Source organism: Patagioenas fasciata, chromosome 1, assembly GCF_037038585.1.
Source record: "Patagioenas fasciata isolate bPatFas1 chromosome 1, bPatFas1.hap1, whole genome shotgun sequence".
NCBI lineage: Eukaryota > Metazoa > Chordata > Aves > Columbiformes > Columbidae > Patagioenas > Patagioenas fasciata.
In genome coordinates, this window is record NC_092520.1 from 161823143 (window position 1) to 161846529 (window position 23387).

Consider the following 23387-nt stretch of genomic DNA (forward strand, 5'->3'; position numbering starts at 1 on the left):
GAGCCAGGCATGTTTCAGGAAACCCTCTTTGTTGACCAGGATGGCTGGTGAAGACCTGCTTCCCTGGACGTGGCAGGAGCAGGCTCTGCTTTGCCACCCATTGAAGGCTTCCCTTTTGCTTCTCTCTCTGACGGGATTTGCTAGCAGTGTTCAACACCCTCCAGCATCAAGGGGGTTATTTTTTGTGTTTCTCAGCTGGCTCTGGGATGCCCAGCCCAGGCTGCAGAGCATTAAGATGTTCAACCACAACACCACTGCTTTTAATTTTCCCTTTTTATAGAGAGAATTAAATCTGAGGGAGCTGGATGTTCCCCTCTAATTATTTTTTACTTCAAAAGGAGTTTTAAGTACACAAGTGAGGATGAGAATTGCTGGAAGCTACAGCCCTGCTGTTCCATAAGGAAACAATGGCTATGGTCCTGCCAGAGGAGCTGGAGTGCAGCTAGGGCTTGTTAGTGCTTCTCATACCATATTTAATCCTATTTGACTTATTATCCTTGCTTTGTTGAAAGGGAAAGTTATTATTGGTGGAGTCACAGGGGAAGAAAAAACCACAACAGATTCCAAAACAATATCAAGTGAGTTGCTATGTTTTCCTATCAGAAATGAGTTGTGAAGAACCTGGCCAGTTGCACCTCACAGGCATTTTGCAGCCGTTGCTGGTAACATGGGACCTTAACTCATATCTCTTTCATTATGGTGGAGAAGGGGACAACACTGCGCTTGCTGAAACCAATAGCAAACCTGCTGTTGATTTCAAAGGCAGTGAACTGGGGCTTGGGTCAGGCTGTGTCTTATATCTGATTAGGGAAGTGGAAGAGAAAGGGAAACAGGGCTATGGCCGGTGTCTCCATTTTTATTTTCCACAAGTGGCTGGTGGTTGATAAACACACGGTCTCCACCTGTGGGACACCAGCCCCTGTGCCAGGGCCTGGACTGCTCTGGGGAGCTGACGGCTGGGCAGGCATTGCTGCCATCCTGTGGAGAGCCAGGCCTAGGGATGGCTGCAGGGGACAGGCCCCGTGGTGGTGGTGGAACAGGCCTCCGTGGTGCTGGGGATCACCTCCTGTGCTCTTGGGCCAAGGCCATGGGGTGTTCCCCATGCCAGCTCCAGGACTCTGAAAGCCAGTTTACATGGCAGTGGTCCAAGTGGAGTGGGAATCATGCCCATGATGTGTAAAACAGGAGGCAGGAGCGGCTGGGGTGACTCATTTGGTGCTCACACCCAACAGCGACTGCTCACCTGGAGGCATGGTGGGTGGATGCTGCTTTTCAAGGGCACTCTCCATACTGAAATCACAGCCTCAGCCTCTGTTTTAATTTCATTTTTATTCTGTAAAAGTTTAATATTTTGCTAAAAGATAGTATTAAAAAAAAAATAAACTCAACTCAACAGTGTGATTGGAGTAAAGCTATATGCAGACAGCTAACAAGATGGCTGGAGAGCAGGAAAAGCAACATGTCTAATCACTGAAGAACAGTTATAAACAGCAATAAAATTAATAGCTATATTAAACTAGCAGTGCAAAGGTACAAACTGGAAGCAGCTTTACATTAAGAATACAGCTTTTTAAATAGAGAAATAGCACCAATTTACAAAAGACAATCAGAAATGTAAACGTGGCAGGTAGATTCAAGTATAAGTTATACACTGACACTCCTCAGCAACTGCCTTGGGACAGAAAGGTTTCACAAACCCTGCAGAACATCCTGGGTACGCACTTTGCCTCAGTGCAAGTACAAATTCTGCTTTTCCGAAGCTACTTTGCTGATGAGTTGTTCCTAGTTTATTTTGCTTCTTAGCTTGCAGTGAAGGCAAAGATAGGAAAAATAAACTCATTGCATCTTGACAACCAACCCTTCCCCCTTACCTGTCTAGTTCAGCAGCTCAAGTATTGCAAGAAGCATTGATCCCTTCACTGCCCAACCACTTCGGTGGTCCCGCTCCTACCTTCGTGAGAATTTTACATTGTCAAAATAACAAGGTGGCATATCAAGCCCCTTCTCCTCTCAGGCCCAAATCTGCTTTTCAGAACCATGACCCGTCAAACAGCTTTGATCACGAGGGAGTCAATCCTCATTTCCAGACCTGTTGTACTTATGGAAACTCAAAACTAGAAGCAGAAATTGGAAAGCTGAAGATAGATTTTCAGTCCCTGCATTTTCAAGTATAGTTAGGTCAGTTATGGCACACAATAACATTACTGACGAAGCAAGGCAATTTTTGCCATGATGCTTCAACTGGAGCGAAGAGCCAATATTAGATCTGATTCTCCTCTCTGCTCCTAGCTGCCATTTCACTAAAAGGCTGCACTGTACTACAGGGGAAAAGACAAGGCTGGGAGAATCGATATCCACCTCGTCATCCTGAACCCTTGCAGCCTGTTTCCAGCCCCAACACTGACAAATGCACATTAGCAGAAGTGCAGGGGCAGCACCGTGCCAATTACACTTTGCTTTTCAAAGTGGAATTGAAGTGGGCATATAAGAAGAAATAATTCAGAAGCAGAAATTGTAAACTTTCACAACTGTAGTGTAATTTATAAAAAAAAAAAAGAAACAAAACCTTAAAATTAGCTGTGTGAAGATTTCTCTTTACCACCCCTGAAATTTCTTATGATAATTCCACTATAGAGATTTTCATTCAACATGGGCTAACCAGCCCTCCTTATAAAGCTGTTATTGGTCTATTCTAACATAAGGCCACATTACTCAAATTCTCAGCTCCACTAAAACTCTTTCTTAAATTCCATTTTCATAATACATTTCATCATAAAAATAAAAACCCTCACCAAATCCCCAACCCCCAACCAAAGTCCTAGCCTGCCTTGACCAACAAAATAGCACATCCAACAGTGTACCTATCCTTGGAAAACCAGTACTGGTAACAACGACAAAAAGAGCTGGTAATGCTGGCCTTATATTTGCTAAAAACCCAGAGTAACGTGATGTGAACAGCAACACTTTCTGTCTTTTATACAGGAAACTGCACATATTTAATTGCAGATTCCTACACCAGTGAAAATACTCCCAAGCATAAGAGCATTAACTCTTAAAATTATATCCTATATTACTAATAGCACCATCATTATTTGAGGACTCTGAATGTTAACTGTTAGACTTTTCTTCTACTTTATCTTCTCCTAAGAAATATAGATAATTTTTCCCACTTCCAAAGTTTATGGCTCCTGCTCTTTGCAGATTCTTTTTATGGTTTAGATAGATATGCACCAAAAGATAAGATCTCCCTTGTCTTCCAGGTGTGCTCAAATGCACTATTAACTAGTTATAAAATTCCTCTAAGTGAAGAGTTAGGCACTTATGTACATAGCCCTTAAGTAGTAAACAGCTAAGTAGGCACTTAAGTAGACTCAGGTTAGACTGAATCTAATAATGTGGTTAACGACTTACCAGTGTTCCTTGGTCATAAAGTCTAGACTATATATTTAAAGGTAGATGAAATCTTAGCATAGCCCTCTCAGTGGCTCGCCACTCTCAAATTACTTTGTCAGACTTATATAAGGAATCAGGTTCTGTATTCTTTACATTTAACTTGTACATTTTGCTCAGATTAAAAAACAAAAAAAAAAAACCCAAGGACTAATACAGTTCATTAACACAATCATCAAAATGTTAACATTCACAGTTATTTTGGTCTTAATATTTTCACGTGTATACATTCAATCATATTGTGTTAAGCTATTATTAGGTTTTTCTAACCACAAGTGCCAGGCAAATTGTACAACAACCAACTGACATTCAAGTAATCCTACCCTGAGAAAATCTGTTATTCTGAAGCTGCAAAAAACCCTTTTTTTGCACTAAATCCCACTCCAATGTATAAAATAAATAGCAAAAGGCCACACTGCAGAGGCAGGACTTGACAGATTGGTACCAAGTAAGCAGTTGTTTTCACAGCTGCAAGAGATTGTAAATTTCACCACAGATTTACTCAGGGTAAGTAGAATACATGCAAAAAGAATGCTTACCCCAGATAAGTGCTGGATACCTCACTAAAACCAGGAAAAAAGAATCCCTGGGGATTGCAAAGAAACCTGTTTGTATCTCCTCAGAGCAATAAGGAGAGTTTTCCAAATTAAAACCACAACTACAATTTGATGCCCACAAGGCTCTGTGAAGCAAAGCATCTGAATTCAAATCAGTACTGAAGGAACAATTCAGTAACAGGTTTCCAGTACCAGGGATGATTTGTGAAGGTGGTTGACAGAACTGGCAGGTGAATAGATAGCGGGGAAGCATGACAGATGGGATGACATTTCAACGCACTCCTCTTGCCAGGTAAGAGAGTGTTTGCTTGTAGTCGATAGAGGGTCCTAGGAAAATCTGTCCACCTTTTGCAACAAGTGGAGCTAGTCAGCGCTGGTACTAGAGATTTCCAGTCTCCTCTGCACAGAGCTGGCATTTCTCGTCTGGTTGCCTTCATTTTTCTTCCAAGCAACAGGGTCTCCAAGACTTCCGGGAGTTTTGAAAAATGCCTCGTGACATGCAGGACGGATGCTCTTGGGAGTGAGGGGAGCTGACGAAGGCTATTTGTGAAACAAAACCAGAGTGATTCAGTAGGGTTTTCTCAAAGCCTACAGGCAAGCATGCAAACAGAAGGCAGCTTGTAGGCTTTAAGGCCTGTAGCCTGCTACTGTAGGGAACCACGTCACACATCCTTTCAGAAGCTCCACATGAAAAGCTACAGGCTTTGTCTCTGCTTTTTGTTTTTGAGATGGCTGCCAGTACATCATTGCTGGAAGCTGAAAGCCTATATCTCATTTCCAGCTTAAATGTATTAGTGACTAGTTCATACTCATTCTTATGTCAGCCTTGTCTTTTAGCTTAGATGGCTCTTTCGCTTCCTTGATGTTTTATTCACTTTCATTTTTTCTTGGCATCAAAACAGATCTAAAATTAGCCTCCTAAACCCTGGCCACTCCTATTTTAAGTGCCACTCACCATAAACTCTAATGTTGGTATCTGTAATCAGATTGGCTGTCAATCAGTCCCTATTACAGCCTTTATCTAAAGCTTGAACAAGCTAAACATAAAATAACACTCATAAAGCTTCCAAAAGTTCAATCCGTTTGTCACTGTATTGAACAAAAGGAAAACAAATCACAGATTTAAGAATGTAAGCTAAAGCAGTGCCAAAATGTCACTGCTAATAGTTGTGAAGACCCAGGTAACACAGTGTAAAGTGACTGTTTAACGTCACTCATTGTACTCGGGATAAATGAGACCTCCTTCAATTTTAAATTTCTCATTTTTTTTACTTGAAAAGTCTGTTTCTGTGGTAGATTTTTTAAAACATCTTTATAAATTTCCATTATTTGCTGGAGGGAGATGAGAACAGGGCAAGGAGGTAACCCAAGACACTACTAGCTGAAAAGTGTTGCAGCCAGTTGACTCCCAAATTATGAAAAGCAAGCCTCTTTTTTGTAGCCAGTGTGTAAGACGCTTATAATTATAGTGTCAAATGGGTAAAAAAATATTGACTCAGAAAAAAACCAACCTGTGACTAATTTTTTTCTCTCTATTCCTACAAGATCTTAAAAGATTAAGATTTTTATTATTTTAAAACTCCTGTAAGATTCTTAAAGCTCATCCTTTTACCATTCAGGGTGAGACATGCTATGCTGGGCTATGTGTTTAACACTGTCTCAAGCCCTGCCACCACCACAGCTGGACACGCAAACTAAAGGGTCTACAGCTTCCTCACAAGGGGAAGAGTAGGAGCAGATGCTGATCTCTTTGGTGACCAATGACAGAACCCGAGGGAATGGCAGAAGATGTGCCAGGGAAGGTTTAGGTTGGACATTAGGAAAAGGTTCTTCACCCAGAGGGTGGTGGAGCACTGGAACAGGCTCCCCAGGGAGGTGTCACGGCCCCAAGCCTGACAGTGTTCAAGAAGAGATTGGACAACAGCCTCAGACACATGCTGTGAACTGTGGGGTTGTCATATGCAGAGACAGGAGTTGGACTTGATGATCCTTGTGAGTCCTTTCCAACTCAGGACATTCTGTGATTCTAAGTGGAAGACACCAACTCCAGTGTTCCAGCTCACCATTGGGACACACTGCCACCAGCACAAGCTGCTTTCCCTCCCCGTGACCTGGCACAGCTGTTTCACGGTCACTCAACCACCTTTTGCTCTTACCTGCTGCAGCTTCAGAAGGGTCACCGGATGCCCCACGCACACAGGGGAGTCCAGTTTAACGGCGCCACAAGACCTCGTGAGCACAGGACTCAGGTGCAGAGAGGGATGAGCTGGTTGCTGAGGATCCACCGAAGGCGTGGGTGAGACTTTTGGGGTGACCACTGCTGTGGTGCCTATGAAAACGGGTGTTGTTGATGCCAGGCCGGACATACTGAAATTCACAGAGGTGGGAGCTGAGAAGGAGCCATCGGGAACTGGGGAAAGAGGACTGGTGATGGTGGGAGAACAGACGAGAGGGAAGGAAGCCAAGGCTGCTGATGGCACCACAACACAGGGGACGCTCAGAGAAGGTACCTGGCTCGCAGCCAGGCTGATAGCTCCAGGGGCTTGGTTTGCAGAGAACAGGAAATTAAAACTGCTCACTCCTAAACCAAAGAGAGAAAAAACAATGCATTAATACAGTTGACAAAATGGAATTAAGCTATTATAACTTCATCTAGAACAGGAAAGAAGGAAGATGACAAAGAAAGAGACAGGCTACCCAGGAAGAAAACTGACAAAAAAAGAAAAAAGAAGGAAGAAAACTGTCACAAACCTGTGACTGCTGTCAAGCTCCTTTTCCTTGCCTTTCTTCATTTCCCCCCCTACTGCCTGTTCACTATATCTGCATCCAGTTACATTGTTCATATTTAAGTATCAACCACACGCTTTGCTGTTTTCTGCTTCTAATTTCAGTCACAAGCAACATCTTGGCTAAACAAACTCATTTTTTACTAACAGGAATCATATCCTCTGTGATATGAAAATATATGGATTGTTTTTAATAATAATAATAATTTAAAAAAATGGACAGCACCCACAAAGATATACCCCAAAGGCACTAATTTTCTGAGAATGGCTGAAATGCTGCCTTGAAACAGAAGCTGCTCCGGTTCCCCATTTTTTTGACCTTCCAAACCACCAGGATCAACATTTTCAAACTGAGTGTCTCCATCTTATAAGTGAAATCCCATAGACCCCACTCTGAGCCACAAGTGAATCAAATACTAAAGCAGTAGTCAGGGAAATCTGCTACACGTAGACTGTTCCCACAAAACAGTCACCACTCCACACAACCACAGGCACGAAAACCAGTGGACATGAAATCCTCTTGTAATATTTTCAGCTGTTTCCTCTCCATCCCTACTGTGTCCTACAAGCAGGCCTGGCTACACTCTCCGTGCCTCAGTGTTTGTGGGGTTGTCCCGATGATGCACATGACAAAACAGTACAAAGTTAATAGATTACTAAATTCACTGAGGGGGATGCTGTTGCACTACTCAAGCTGCCTTTCTGACAAACCTAGACTTCCAGCTCTTCTGAGCTTTGAATGTCAAATAGGCTTCTTTTTTGCTGCACATAATTCAAGCATGCAAAACCCATATTATTCATCTCTATTAATGTTTGGGTACTTCAGAAAAATGCCTGAATTTTCATAAAAGCAACAGTTCGTCTGGAGTCAAGAGAATTCAGAGCTATTAAACTACAACAGAACTGCTGACAGTTTTTTGTGCCCAATATAGACTTATTCACAGATCTGTAGGTCTCCCTGTTTGCTCAGTGAACAGATGCAGAAGCTTGGGTGCCTCTAGAACTCATGGCTGTCCTTACCAGCAGTAGGCTGAACATAAAGATACTGTGGTAGGAAAGGTTGACTGGCATTTTCTTTAGAGATGTGCTCTTTTCCTGGGGAGTGTTCATCAAGGTCTTTATTCTGAGACTGTTTTTCTTGCTCCTGAGAATCTAGAAGTTTAGTAGACTCCTTGTCCACAGCCTCTGGAGCAGCAGGACTTGTGAGGTCAAGACGAAAATCTTCTAGATGTACAGCAGACATACAGCCACTTCTTGGGGTAGATTCCGCCTTCGGAGACTCAAAAGGCTTCTAAGCAAAAACAAAAAGGGAAATGAAGAGTCCAAACAGAAATAACACAGTATGATGTCCCTTCTGCACCTCCCTCAGCTACAGAGTGAAATGTTCATCTGTGCAAAGGGGCAGCACAAAACTGATTAGCAAGTCAACAAGTTACAGATGTTTTTTGAGGGTTTGAAGAGCTATATTAGTGATGCCCAAGCCCTGTGCGCTCTGCTGTAGTTCACTTTCAGTACCTGGAAACACTGGATAATAATACCTGAGCTTGGAGATTCTATTTTTTTTTTTTTTATATGGAAAAACATCTGTTCCAAGTAGCTTATATTCAAATACTGGTATGACCTTGAGCCTGACCCATATTTTCAGTAGTTAAGAGAACCCTGAGATAGCTGCATTTCACCTTCACCATCATCCTTCTCTCACCAGCCTGCTGTGGGCAACACCAGGCTTGAAAGAGAGGGACTCAGGTTGGAGAATAGGGGAAAAGTACAAATCACATTTGCTGTAGCTCAGTGGAGTAAGCAACGCTGCTGCTGTCTGGGAAAGACCAAGCTATCAGGGGAAGATGAGGAGTAATAGTCAATTGATTTCATAGAATCATAGAATAGTTTGGGCTGGAAGGGACTTTCAAAGGTCATCTAGTCCAACCCCCCTGCAATGAGCAGGGACACCTTCAACTAGATCAGGTTGCTCAGAGCCCCATCCAACCTGGACTTGAATGTTTTCAAGGATGGGGCATCTACTACCTCTCTGGGCAACCTGGCTCAGTGTTTCACCACCCTCAGAGTAAAAGATTTCTTCCTCATGTCTGGACTGAACCTCCTCTCTTCTAGTTTAAAACCATTACCACTTGTCCTGCTGTAACAAGCCCTTCTAAACATTGTTTCCTCATCCTTCTCATAGGCTCCTTTTAAGTACTGAAAGGCTGCAATAACATCTCCCCAGAGTCTTCTCTTCTCCAGGCTGAACGACCCCAACTCTCTCAGCCTGGCCTCACAGTAGAGCTGTTCCAGCCCTCTAATAATTTCTGTGGCTCCTCAGGCCCTTCTCCAACAGATCCATGTCTTTCCTGTGCTGAGGGCTCCAGAGCTGGATGCAGGACTCCCAGTAGGGTTTCTTCCCCTCAGGTGGGCTGTTTTGTTAAAGACAGTGATCATGACACTGACTCCAAAGAACAGCTGAGCATCACTTCACTATGTAAAGAAATCACAGCCCTTTTTCCCCTGATAGTGTGAAAATATCTCCCAGTTAATGCCTATACTTCCTGGCTCAGCACACTTACAATTTTATTAACACCTGCTAGGCAGCATTTGTATCTTTAACAAGAGCAGTGTAGTGAATTTTCACTTCTGAAAATACTGTCTTGGGAAAAAGTCTTTCCTCACTTACAGGAAACCTAAGTGATAACAAAATTCATAGCTTTACCTTGGGTACTACAAGTGAGAGGGGCTCATCACTCTGTTCCATGCTCTGCTTTTTAGCAGCTGGCTCTTCATCATCTGCAGGTGCAGAGGGTGACGCGCACTTGTGGGAGCCACGTTTCTGGCAGGTAGCTGGAGGTACAGGAGCCTGAGTTTCTGCTCTCCTGTTTCCCACCTCTCCTGCGATGGGCAGGGTCTCCCTCAAGTTATTTTCCTGAAGACCACCGCACAGCATAAAAAGAGACGAAGAGGGGAAGCACAAGAAGGGTTGGCTGGGGAGCAGGGTAGGTTTTCCATTTTCTGTTTTGGAGGTTGCTGGTGTAGAAGGGTGTAGAGGTTGGCTGCTGATGCCATTCGTTAGCGAGAGGCTTGACACATCTGCCTGAACCACAGGGAAAACTGCCTGAGGCAAAGGGTTAACACAGAAATCAGAGTCCCCAAGAACTGGAAGAGGAGAGAGAGGTGAGCTTATGCTTGAGTTCCTTGCTGAATTTAGTATTGTCTCTGCGGGACAAACTTTATTCCTAAAAAATAAAAATAGTAATGAAAAAAGGTAAATTATTTAGTCCAAAATTAAACCCTCATTTTATCCTTAAAAGCAAACAGGTACATTTTTGGACACAAGTGTGGAAAAATTCCTGCACTCAAACCACTACTTTTACACAGTTTACAAGGTGGGTCACTTTCTATTATTAGTAATCACACAGAAGCAGACTTATCAGGTTTTTGGCAGAAAAACAATGCTTTTGGTTGCACTTGACTAGAGGTAATCATTCACAAATGAATTCAAATTAGTATAGGTACAGAGAAGACCCACTGATATGACAGAGGCTCTTCCACGGATTTGTGATTTGCTCATCCTACGTAGACAACAGGTAAAAGGAAGCAGGGATGACCTATACAAACACATATGAGAGGAAGAACTACTGAAGCTAAAGGACAACAGCAGTACAAGTGGGTGTAAATTGGACAGAAGAAAAAAAAATAAGAAAAAGCTATGCTGAGACCTATCGGAATTAAAATAGTAATAATGAGACTGACGATTTTATGCTTCAGTCCCATCAGTGGAACCTACCCTTGAACTAAACGTGACAAGCATGAAGCTGAAACTGAACAGGAGTTAAGACAAACCTACCCAGTATCTTCCTCTATTTTCTGCCTGCAGACAGCTGCTAGATTTACCATTTTGGAGCAATATTCATCTGAACTCACAATACAGGCTGAAAGAACAAAGGAGTATCCAGTTAATAACAGGAAGGTTTACCAAGCATATTTTGATACTGGCCATATTAAATAATTGATATAATTTTTCTATCCTGGCACATTTTTATAACATCCACTAATCACCTAGAGGCAGAACCTGCAAGACAATCAGAACTCTCAGTCCCACTGGAGGGGTCCTTGACATCATAATTTCCTATAACAGGGAGCTGTGAAAAGCCCTGTAATTCCTGTATTTTTTTTTAACAGCTATCCATTAGATTGTTACAGTAAATTCCACTATATTAGGAACCATAAAATAAAGCAAGCTTTTGTGGCTAAAGAATCCTTCTTTATCTATAGCAAATTTTAACAGAATAAACTATACTATAGTTGCAGTTAGTGGAGAACAGAAACATTTACCAGAAAACAAACTGCAGATTCAAGGCAATATGGCCCAGGTTAATTTTATCTAACTTCAGGTATTTCTCTGAAGCACCCAAATTAGGAGTCTCATCATCCGGGCAGTAAAAATATAGGCACCTCCCAAGGGTAATTCATAAATTTAATATGGCAGATCCACTCAGCCAAGTGCCCTGAATTAGTGGGCTCACATTTAGGCAGATTCAGTGGGATTCAAAAAGAATATATTTCCTTAGTAGTTACCTTGCCTCTCTTGATGTGGGCTGTTGGGCTCTGAACTGACCTTCTTTTTGGTCCCTTCATAAGGCTGAGCACCATTAAATGAAGCATGACGTGTAAACCTTTGCTTTCCAGTAGCACAGATCTGATATGGGGCACAGGCTCCTCTCTGCATCCTTGGAAGAGGATTAGATGCCGGGCTATGCCCTCTTGGTTCATCTGTGGGAACATAATTTTGTACGACATTCCTTCAGAGAAAACTGCTCATCGTTTAGGCTTCCGTCATGTTACCAAACTCGCACATTAAAGGTAACCTCTATGCCACCCCAAAAAACTGGGGTACTGTGTTCAGCTCTGGTGCCCCCGGCATAAGACATAGACCTGTTTGAACAGGTCCAGAGGAGGCCATGAAGATGACCAGGGGGCTTGAACATCTCCCCTATGAGGACAAGCTGAGAGAGTTCGGGTTGTTTAGTGTGGAGAAGAGAAGGCTCTAGGGAGACTTTATAGCAGCCTTCCAACACTTATAGGTAGCCTACAGAAAAGAAGGGGAGGGACTCTTCATCAGGGAGTATAGCAATAGGATGAGGGATAATGGTTTTAAACTGAGAGTAGGTTTAGATTAGATATTAGGAAGAAATTCTTTGTTCTGAGGGTGGTGAGACACTGGAACAGGCTTTCCAGTGTAAAAATACCAGCAAGACACTATATCCTTCAATATCCATCCTTGAGTGTAGTCTAACAAGGGCAAATGCTGAGCTGGCCAGCAATTAATAATCAGAGGACGGACGGTGAGTGCTGAGCCATTCTTTACACAGGCAAAACAACCTTTTACCACTTGGGAAGGGACTGTCAAAACAAAACAAAAAAAGAGATGCGAGCTGCACAAGTTACCTGTCTTTCCAGGGAATTCCACAGGCCCAATCCACTTGAATGCTGGTTTGCGTCCTCGTTCCTCTGTGACATGAACTTTCTTGATCAAGCCTAGGCTGGTGAGAACATTGGCAATATCATACAGTCTTCGTACCTTTGCTAACAAGAAAGGGCAGAAATAGTTAAGACAGTAACATTTACAATGTGTAGAGTACATCTTTCTTGATAATTTCATTACAGAATATCACCCCAGCTTTCATAAGCAAGGTGGGTAAATGGGGACATACTTAAGCCACCTCCTATGAAGCCTGCCATTCCAGCTCCCACCTGCTTGTCACTGCTTCTTCATATCTCAGCTGCTCACCCATCTTAGTTGCTCAGGTTTAAGCTCACCTGCCTTATATTAATGGAAATGGGGTAGGAAGTGATTACAATATCCCAGAGGAGGCAGCTACCTTCACCTGGGGTAAAGACAAGCACTTGGGAGCGAGAGGCACGTAAGTGCATAGCTGATCACAAGAGGACACATATTTATGAACTTAAAAATATAACACTCAGAAAAATCTCTGTCACTCTAACAAATGTTTCAGCTGAATATGATAATCACAGGTTGTCCAGATAAACTCCTCACATCCCTCTCAGTATTTGGGGTAGAATTTTAAGACCAAACTGCAAGTACTTTTCTTTAAAAGCACTTTGAAGACTTAAAAGAAAAGTCTTTATTTTAAAAGAATTATTTACTACTGGTGAGTTTTTCCATGTTGTTCAAGGGAACTAAGTACTAAACCCCACTAACTGAAAAACAACCAGTTGTGCCATCCAGTGGTGAAAGCATTCTTGAGTGAAAAGGAGAAGTAACACGTCCCTTTATATTAAACAATTTTTCATTTCACTGAGTTCTGAAAAGTCATTCAGAACAGTACAGAAAACAGAGCTAAAGTACTAAGAAAAAATTAAAACAAAAATTTTCTTCATTCAGAAACTAAAACTTGGTGACAATTGTCAAATTGACTCTTCCCCACCTCAAGCTCAGTTCTCACAAACTGGTGTTTGCAATTAAAAAAAACACAAACCATATTTCAGCAAGATTCCTGACCTGTTCTTGCCATTACCTAATGGTGTCATTCCAAACATGCCCCCATTTTCTTTACTCAATGACTGATAGAATTGTTTCTCAATAGCAAGCTTACTCTTAAATTTGCTGTGGTCCACTGTGTCCTGGGTTTCTTCTATGAGTATCTTTGCTGCAATGTCCAGAGTGACTATCTTAGTCTTGGAGACAAGGAACAGCATGACAAACTTTTGGCTCATAATCCGCAACGACTTGTCCTTTCTGCTGTTTGCAGATGCTGTGTTACAAATAACACCCAAGCCTCTTAGCACATGTCATCCATCACAGCCAGAAAACTAGCAAGTAGGTTTCTCACACACAAAAGAAGTAAAGTATTTCCTTGCAGGCAAGCAGAAATCTTTTGAAAGGCAGCAAATAGCTCAGTAATGCAGACAGAAGTCTCTCTTCAAAAGGCAATAAAAATTAAAGATTGGAGAAATAGCTTTTAGAAAGTCACATTTCAAAGCAGATTCTATGTTACGTTACACAGTTTTGCACCACTGTAATTTTGCGACTCAAATGGACTTTTTAACTTGAACAGTATGTATTATATGGGCAGCATGCAAGCAGTGGGCAAATGGAAACTGGAACCTTCTGTCAGGATAAAGCATTTACTGCTAGGTACAAGTGGGAAAAGAACCAGAGTGTTTGGCAGAAGTTCCTGCCAGTCTGGAGGACAGAGGGAAAAATCCGTCCTGAGACCTATGCTAGGGACAGGACAGAAGGAAGAATTCTGTCACCTCTGCAGTGAATTCAGCACCTTTTTGCAAAGGAGATTTTTTTAATTACTTAATTTAAAAGCAAAGCAAGGGAAAAAGCCACATAATAAACTGGAGAAAGAGACCTGTGTCTGTGCATCACATCACACACATTAGTTATCTTACCAGAGGTGCAATCTGGTTCTGAAAAGTCCAATAATGATCTGTCTTGAGAATCTGGAATAGTTTCCTTTTTCTGTTCTCCAAATTTGTACTCCAAGTCCTGCTCCTTGTGATGGAAAAAGGTCATTAGCTCTCCATACTGCAGCTCTCCTTCTTCCTGAAGCGTTTTCAGAGTTTGACGTAGGTTGTGTCGGCCATGCCAACAGTACTGGTTCTTGGCCACGCGGCTAACCAAGTGCAATGACTCCAGGACGTTCACTATATCATAAATTCGTCTCCGCTCAACTCCTGTTTTAAGCGGGGAGGAAATAAAAGTCATAGATGCTCATCTAGCTTTAACGTGCTCTCCAGCAGTAGCAGAACAGAGAGCAGGCTGTTCTCTAATATTGAGTGTTCACCACACATTTTTCACTGCTGACCTGGACACATTGCATTAAATCCATCCAAATCCGCACAAGTAAGAGTTGACTTACGTATGGCCAGCCCCATGGCATGTTGTTCTTCGTCTACTTTGTTAACTGCCGCCTCAGCCACAGCTTCCGCTTAGAACAGCTACACTGTGTTTAGAAGAACTGATTGCAGTCTGCCCAGCCCCACTCACTCAGACCTGTCCAGACTGCCCTGAGGTTTTCAAAGCACTCAGTCCCTTCTTCTCAGAGAGCTTCAGGGATTGGACACATATCTGTACACAAGCCTGTCTGTAACAGAAGGCAGGAAAGAGTCTGAGCCTGGCACTGACATGGGGTGGATATAAAAGCCCCCTCCTATAGGAGCCAGCGGGATTGTGGTGCTCCACTTGCATTTCCAATGGCACAAGTACTTGCTAAGCACATACCAAGCAAAGAAAAGTCAAAGGCTTTGCAAGCGACAAAGCAGAGGAAAATGGCACCCACTGTTTCCAAATGCAGCCGAAATGAGTCCTCAGTGCTGGCTGGCTCTGCACCAATGGGAAATCTGTGAAATCTGTCCAACTTGGGTTCAGCCTGACAGATATGAGTGAGGCTGGAGACTGAATATGAACAGGCTGGTGGCTCTGCTCACTGTCTCAAGTACCTGTGTCCAGTGCTGTCTGAAGCATGGCTGTTATATTTATTAATATCACAGTGCACTATATGCCAGTGTCAGCATCTGCACCAGAAATCCCATAACAGTTAACATCAGCTGAGCAGAACAAGTGCTAGCCAAGGAGAAAGGTTTTGAAAGACCTCCCTGCGGAAGGCAAGGCCTTGACCCATCTGTTTACCCATCTGGACAATATGGATAACACCAGCCTCAAACAGACATTACGATAAACAATTCATTCGTATCTCCTAGTGTCTGGAGATCTTGGAGCAAAACATACTCCCGAAAAACAACAGTGCTATACACATCCTGATGCCTGTCAGGCACTAGCAGCATAGCCCTCGTTGTGGTCTTTCCACAGGTCTTCAGTGAACAAAGCAATATACATTTGTAGCAATGGCTGTATTAGAACCATAATTTGTTACACAGAGAGTAGTAACATTAGCAGTGAATAATTTAGAGGTCCCTGAAGCATGTGGATACAGGCAAGCAAAGAAGTGAAAACCAAAGGGAGAAGAACAAATGCCCTTCTGGGAGGTAAAATCCCCAACAGTAGGCTTTAAAACAAAGTTTCTAGTATATAGGAAAGCAAGGCAACACCAGTCCCAACACAGAATAAAGCACTATTCAATGTCAGCTGTACAAGGCTGAAGCACAAGCATCTCATGCAAACACAGAAAGGAGTAACTGTAAAATCTAAAAGAACAATTTAAAAAAAAAATAGTTTATTTAACTATTTACTTCATCTGGATTCTCTCCCATTTCCACTTCCCATTACCAAGGCAAATAAATGAGTATTTCACGGACTTCCTTACCAGTGTCACAGTGGACATCACTCTTCTGCTCCCTTCCCAAAACAGACACATTTAATTTTTGCTACCTCTTTTCTGTTAAATAGCTGAGTTCTAAATGTAGATACAGTACTTATTTAGTTTAAGTCTGATTTTGTAAGGCCCTTTCTAGTGAAGAGACCACCTCTCCAAAGACCTGGATCTTTTTGTTATTGAAGTGACCTGGCTGAGTTTTCTCTCGCAAATTTTATTACTTCTCTCAGATATTTTATTAATATTTTAACTAAGACCAAAGCCAACCCAAACCAGATCCAGCAAATAGGCTACTCGATACCTTCTTGCCACCTCAATATGATACATTTTCTTATTCTACTCTTGCAGGTCTCCTGGTAACTTCCCCTCGTAAGACAATATTTAAAGCTAAGATAAACTTGGTGAATCATGAGATCTTGGAAGATATAATGTCAGGCACGTTAATGAAGTCAGGCAGTAATCCCACCTGATTACCTACATCTACTACTTTGCAATTGCTTCCCCAAACAATCCATTTTGACAAAATCTGTAGTTTGTAAGTCCTCATTCAGAGGGTTTGTCACTAATAACTCTTTCAGTGTTTGGCAAATTGAAAATTTAAGAAAGTAACAAAGTTGGTAAACAGCTGGAGGATAAATAGATAGATCTGTCTAGTAAAAAGTACTGTCAGAAAGCAGACTTCAAAATGCACTATCAAGCAGTAAAGTCACTTAGGAATATTAGGCATTTCCAACTCCTGACTAGTATGATTAGAAGAGCATTCAAACCCAGGGAAAGGCAGATCTTGAATGTACTCTGTATGGAAGATGTTTTGGAGGCCCTCCTGTGGGGTTACTCCAGGTGATCAGTTATCCCATTTTTGCAGGTATACATACCAAGAATTGAAGCCACTTCATCCAAAGAAATAGTAGTTTTTTCTGTCGACAATGGATAACTTGGATAGCGAGCTAGAAACTTCTGGCACAAGAGTCCTAAGCTTTTCTGTTTTCTGCTGGGCCTCTGCTTTTCAAATTCATCAATCGTGCAGTCATCTACCATATCATACTGTTAAAAAAATAAATGTTAATATTTTAGTGCAGAGCTTTAGAAGAAAGGCATAGCCAATCAAGGTGTATTTCATATGTTAGCAATATTTAAGCTCAGACTTTCTAATAAGGAAAAGAACATAGACTGCTTGCAAGCACAGAGCACTTGGGTGACACTTTTGCTTGCAAGCTCTTTTTAACTCATCACACAAGATATCTTATCTGCAAGATCATAAAATAATGATTATGCATCAAGAAACAAAACAGTAAGACCAAACACCCAAGACTGGCAGATGGTAAGATCCTACTTGGAAGGAATATTTCTTTTTGAGAGCAGGAGCAATATTCCCTTCTGGATCTAATAAACCAGAAGATGTACAAGTGATCAGAGAGTTCCTACAAAACCTCTTCCAAGATCTTTTACTGCCCTCTATAACTTTAAGGAACTGGGGGTTGGGGAGGGGGCATGGTGCTAAGAGACCATAAAAGGCACTACCCAGTCTCTGAAACTTAAAGTCAGTGAGGCTATTAGCTTAAGTGAAATCTGTATGATGGCCTGAATGTGGTATTTCTGTACCTGTAGGGAAAAAAACAAACAAACAAACAAACAAAAAAAAACCAAAAAGACAAAACTGTGATGGAAAGAATGTATGAAGAATTGTGTTTATTTATTACACGAGCTGCAGAAAATGAGAATGATGGAGGATTTTTCTGCACTGGTAACTTTGAGGTTTTTCTTTCATGTCAAAAAAGAGGAAAAGAAAAAATATATTCCCCTTTAGCAAAGAAAAGCTAAGAGTGGTGGCAGCTGTTGAAACCTGAATTTCCTTGCTTGTCAATTTGCTTTTGAAAATGCTGCCTGTCTGCTTAAAATTATCTGGAAATTTTCTTTCTAATGTGGGTCAGAAAATAGTGTCAGAAGTACTTAAGTTGGGGAAAATAACACATTTAAGCTTTACTTCCTTCACTGTCCTTTTAAGTAATGTTCAGGCTCTTGAAGGGTCTCAGGTCATTTACTATCAGGACAGTTAATTTTAGTCTTTGAAAGTCCTTCTGCTCAGCCAGTGCCATGTGGGCAACTATCCTTTGGAATGTTTTGCCATTTGGTAGTTTTCCATGGGGAGCAAAGGACCAGCTGGAAGAAAACTGAGGCACAGCTTGAGGAAGGTCTAATCAAGGATAAGATTCTGAGTCTTACCTGCAATGAATCGTGTGTGTCACACTGCTCACTGTTTTCTATGGGTCTGAAGAGCTCTTTCTTCTTTTCCCTGTCCCTCATGTCAGGGCTAGCAGCACTAACAAGCATCTTCAGGTTAGCAGTGGGGGTCCAGGGATCAGGCTGAGGTCTGTCAGTGAGCTTAACAGGTGTGATTGGATTTCGTTCTGGGGTGCAGCCTTTTTGCTTTGATAAATCAACCGGTTCATTCTTAATGGGAGTCTTTGGGGCCATCCTGGATTGATCAAATATGTTTTCCTATTAAAAACAAGAAGCTCTTCAGATGTAACAGGAAAGAAAACAGTCTGACAATCAATTTCACTATTCTTACAAAGGTTAATTGTAGTGACTCATGCCGTGGCACTCATCAGTATATTTAGCACAGTTCTTCTGCCTTTGTTGGAAGCGGTAAAACATTCTATATGCTAGTGTACTGGAGCCAGTGTATATGAGATAATGCCCTGAATTACAGAACCTGAGGTCAAGCAGTCAAACTTGTGGCCTAACAGGCTTTTAAACTCTGGCTGTTATTACAAGACAGCATTGTCCACAAACATAAATCACCAAATTGGATCAAAACTGAAATTATGCCTTGGTCACATTACACTTAAGAAGAAAACAGTGTGTTTGGTTTGAAAGATCTTCAGTGAAATGCCATGCTGGGAATGCAGCTCAGGCTGTCACAGATCGTCAAACTAAAGTGAATGTAACTTCATGTGCAAGTGAAGCAAGCTCTGCATCTGCACTATCTGCTGCTCAAAACAACAAAGAAAATCTCCATAACCATATTCTTTGAGCTAAGAGCTACTAGAAGGAAAAGTCTAATTCATCAGCTGATTTTTATCACTCTTTGGACGAAACTCAACTCCTTCCAGTCCCTAGCTGCAATCAAACTTTTTTCATATTTCACCTTTGGGTCCAACTCTAGCCCTTCCTCTTATAGCAAGAATTATCACTACAGAACAACTAATTTAAAGGGACTGACTGAAAAAAAGCATCGTTGGTCTCCTTGAGCTGAGAGATGTGTGTTTGAGCAGCTGGAGACACTATTTCACTGTAGCCTGTTAGTGCAAAAAAAACAACAACAAAGGAATGAAACAGAGCGTAGATCATACTGTCTTTCTTTGCAGGATATCTAAAGTTGAGGTCTAAGTATCTTACACCTGGCACAGAACAGGACTCCCAGAAATGTACGTGCAGAAAGTTGTACTGTTACTTTTTGCTCAGGGAGACCAATATTCTGTTCTTAGATAGTCCAGCTATCACTTAATTCTCCTTAATACCCTACAAACAGGACATCGTTTCTCAGAACTCTAGCTAATATTGCTCAGTGGTTTCCAGATTCCCTTGAAATGATTGCATGCGCTTTGAGTGAAGGGAGAGAAAGTGAAACAGACAGATTATCAGCAGAAAGCTAGCGAGGCTTATAACTTGCTGGAATTGGGAATGAAGCCTTTGGAACCATAGCAAATTGCTTTTAAATTATAAATCAGGCTTGAATTTGTTTGCTCTTCAGTCTAGCTGTGGCTTTTTCTTGTGCTGGTCTCAAACTGAGGAAGTTTCCTTGCTCAGATTAAGAATGACTTTTTTTTTTTTCCAAAATGAGTTCCAAAAATCATGATAACTTTGAAGCCAGATATTGTTATTATGTATTTTATTTTGTGCTGCAAGAAGTCTAACTCTGAAATGGAATATAGCCTGAAAGAAAATGTTAAGCTACTATTGGTTTGCTGTGAGGACTTTCCCAAGTTAAATTCTGCTGTTTATTTGGAGCAGTTCCACCATCACAAACTGATATGGATATTTAAATAGGTGATTCCAAATGTCGCCTTACCAGGTACAGTGTAACTAGAAAGCAGAAAGAAGTTCTAGTAACAACTGAAGCTGGCTTTTACTAGGAGCAGTTCTGTTAGCATTCAAACTAGAAACAAATTGGGCACACTGATACTATTATGGTCTGAGCACTGATGAGGAACACTTCTGCACACATTCATCTATGAATTATCCAAAAGGATGTAAAAAATGTAACTTCTTTTACAATTAACATTCAGCCAGTTGTAACTTACTACATTGTGATAAATAGGAGTCGCTTTAGAGGCCATGGTCTTTCTTGGAATATATGTTCATATAGTGTTGGCACTCAATATATTCTTGTAATTTCACATTTGGCAGTGAATCAACACTTAACCTGTGATGGAGGAAATCTACCTTCCCCTCAAGCTCCTCTTCACTATTGCAGGTGCTAATGGAACTGCAGCGAGGGCAGCTGAAGCAACTTGCTCTTCCACAACCTCAAATTTTCATGTTGGTGCTAATATCATAATGAAAAAAGTAGTGGCACTATATGAGAAGCACATGTCTGCTACCAAACTTTAAGGTTTTTATTTCCTGAATGTCATAATTGCCTACTAAGGTAAAAAATGCTTTTAACCCTTTTCCTTTTTTTTTTTTTTTTCAGCCACTGCAATGCTCTATGAACTCCTAGCTGTACTTCACAAAAGTGAAAGGGCAGTTGTTAGAAGTATGAGATGCATCTTGATCCAAGCACAGATGGTTTAAAAATACAAGAGGACAAGGCTGGCTTAATAAACTCAGCATGTAAGCAGGAACTGAAACAAATATCTGGGATAACAGGAGCTGAGTTTGACAAGATCTGTGTGATCTTTGGAGGACTTGGATTGAGCATGGACAGTAGCTCATGAATCAGGTCTAGTTCGGGAAACATTACTGAGTAAGGTATGTCCAAGGCCAGATATCCTGTCTCCTGGCTGGTGGGGCAGGAGAGAAGCGATGAGCTTGCTCCTTGCTGAGCGGCACTGTTTAGCCTCTTGATCTGGGAACATCGCTGTATGGATAGAGGCACACTTTCCCAGGCCAGAAGGCATGCATAGCTGATGTGCATCAGCACGATCAAACTGCTGCTAAATAGCAGGACTATACTATTCTCATGTCATCTCAGGCCTGGTGTTGGTTGGCTTTTGAATGCTGAGCCTCTACAAAAGCCTTCTCCACTTCATACAACAGTAGCCACTGGGATGCTTGAGATTGCGTAGTGGGTTTTACTTTTTAAGTGACAGCTAAAAACTCTTTCCCTGGGAATAATGCCAGAGTGTAATCACTCCACTTACTGACAACGGTGGCATGACTCACGGTTGTTTTACTGGATTGTCTTTTTATCTTAGCGGTAGCATCGGACACCCCTAAGCTTCAAGTGCCGACAGGTACCATGCTGCTGTTCAGACCAGGCGTGGTGGTCCCACGGGCAGTACCCCAAATGCAGCCACTGGGAGCGAGAGGGACATGACCCAGGCCCACACACCTGGCCAGACCCATCTCCGTGCCCCCCGGGTCGTGGCCCTGCACCCCGTACGCATTGAGGCCGGGGCACCGCAGCCCCTACCGCTCCGGCCAGTGGGATGGACAAACCCTCAGCAGCCCCAGCCGCCCCTGCGGAGCTTCGCGCTGCGCCCGGGCCGGCGCGATGCTCCGCACCGGGAGAGGCGGAGTAACGCGTGAGAGAACCCTGCGGCGCCGGGTACAGGCGGGACCCCGCTCCTGCCGCCCCCCTCACGCCCGCTCACCTTTTGGGCCGCCTCGGCGCGGCCCCGCCGCCCCGGCCAGCCGCCGGCCAGGTCCCGCAGCGCCAGGACGCTCATCTCCATCTGCAAAGCGAGAAGGCACTTTTAGCCCAGCCCTTAAGAGGAACCGCTCCCGCCCCGGGGCAGCGCTCCCGTCACCGGCGGGACGCGAGGGGAGCGCGGCAGCTCGGGGCTTCCCTCCCGGGGAGCGGGGAGGGAGCGGCGGGCAGTTCCGCGCCCTTACCCCGGCGGCGGGCGGGCGGGGGGCGCGCGGAGCTCTGCCGCTCCCGCCAGGCGCCCTCAAGACATCGCTTTACAATCCGGCCAATCAGGGGCAGCCCGCCGGGGAGCCCCGGCCGTGCGGCCGGCCAATCAGCGCGCGGGCAGGCCAGCGCGCGGCAGCGGGGCGCGGGACGGCAGCTCCCGCCCGCGCGGGGCCGCTTCGCTCCTTTTCTTGGCGCGGTCGCTCGGCGGCCCTGCCCCTTACCCTTCCCCTCCCCCCGCCCGGCTCCCGCCGCTGGGCCGCCAGCGCGAGGCGGGCCGTTGGCCGGCGGGAAAGGGCCGCCCGAACAGGTGGGGGTGGGGTTCGGGTTCTCCGCCGGGGGTGCCTGTCCCCGTCCGCTGTGGGGGCGCGTCTGTCGCTGAGGGGTAAATTCCTGACGGGAAAACGGCGGCGGGGCTGGGGGGACATGAGGACCCTTTCGTCCGGCGCCTTAAATCTCCGCGGGGGGAGGAAGGGAGCAGCGGGGATGAGCGGGCAGGCGGCGGGCCGGGCGCTGCCGCTGCCCCTGCCCCCCCCACCCCCCGGGCTGCTCGGTGTGGGGAGTCCGTGCGGGCAGCGCGGGCCTGGGCGTCCTGGACCGGGTGCGATTCGTCCCGGCCATCCCCTGGAACGGGCGGGCTGCCGGGAAGATAAGGCGACCAGGCGCTTTGGGGAGCCGTCTGGACACAAGAAGCTTCTCAGGCTGCTCCGTGGGTTTCCCTCCTTTGGTACCTCACAGCATACCAAGATAAGGCAAGAACCGGGAGGGCCTTGTCCAAAGTTAACACATCAAATCCACGCAGCCCGCACTGATGAGTTTTTAATTTGCCCCGTTTTGACTATGGAGACAGAATGTTATGAAAAAATTACAGAAAAATTGTCAAAATAATAGCTTTCTGCTACGCAGAACTACTTCACACTTGAAAGTGCCCTAATCTTGTGACTCGTTCTGGAGAAATTTCCTCCGTGCAGTATAATTAATTTTGCTTTTTAAAGTGAGTTTGTACTTAAGATAATTTTTCTTTTGTTATGCTGATGACAGACATGCTGCTGCATTATCCCTGTCTTGTTTTGTTGTAGGAGAACTTCCTCCTCAAGTTGCTCATGAGTTAGTAGTGAGTTGTCACAGAAGAAAAACTCCAGTACACAACTCTGATAATTTATAAAAAAAATTAATTTGTTAGTTTTTGAGGAACAGAAAAAGTTTTTTCAATAGGGAT

General features: G+C 43.5%; 1 protein-coding gene across 1 annotated transcript; it reads right to left on the reverse strand.

The window, feature by feature from the left end:
- Positions 1-1310: 1310 nt before the first annotated feature.
- E2F7 (E2F transcription factor 7) lies at positions 1311-22195 on the reverse strand. Its single transcript, XM_065862708.2, has 13 exons — positions 22150-22195; positions 21909-21989; positions 18310-18585; positions 16962-17130; positions 14204-14488; positions 13399-13557; positions 12230-12367; positions 11360-11554; positions 10629-10713; positions 9498-10017; positions 7814-8084; positions 6164-6588; positions 1311-4547 (listed from the first exon to the last, which is right to left on the reverse strand). Exons 2-13 carry the CDS (start codon positions 21987-21989, stop codon positions 4371-4373), a joined length of 2781 nt encoding a protein of 926 aa, XP_065718780.1. The 5' UTR covers positions 22150-22195; the 3' UTR covers positions 1311-4370.
- Positions 22196-23387: the final 1192 nt, after the last annotated feature.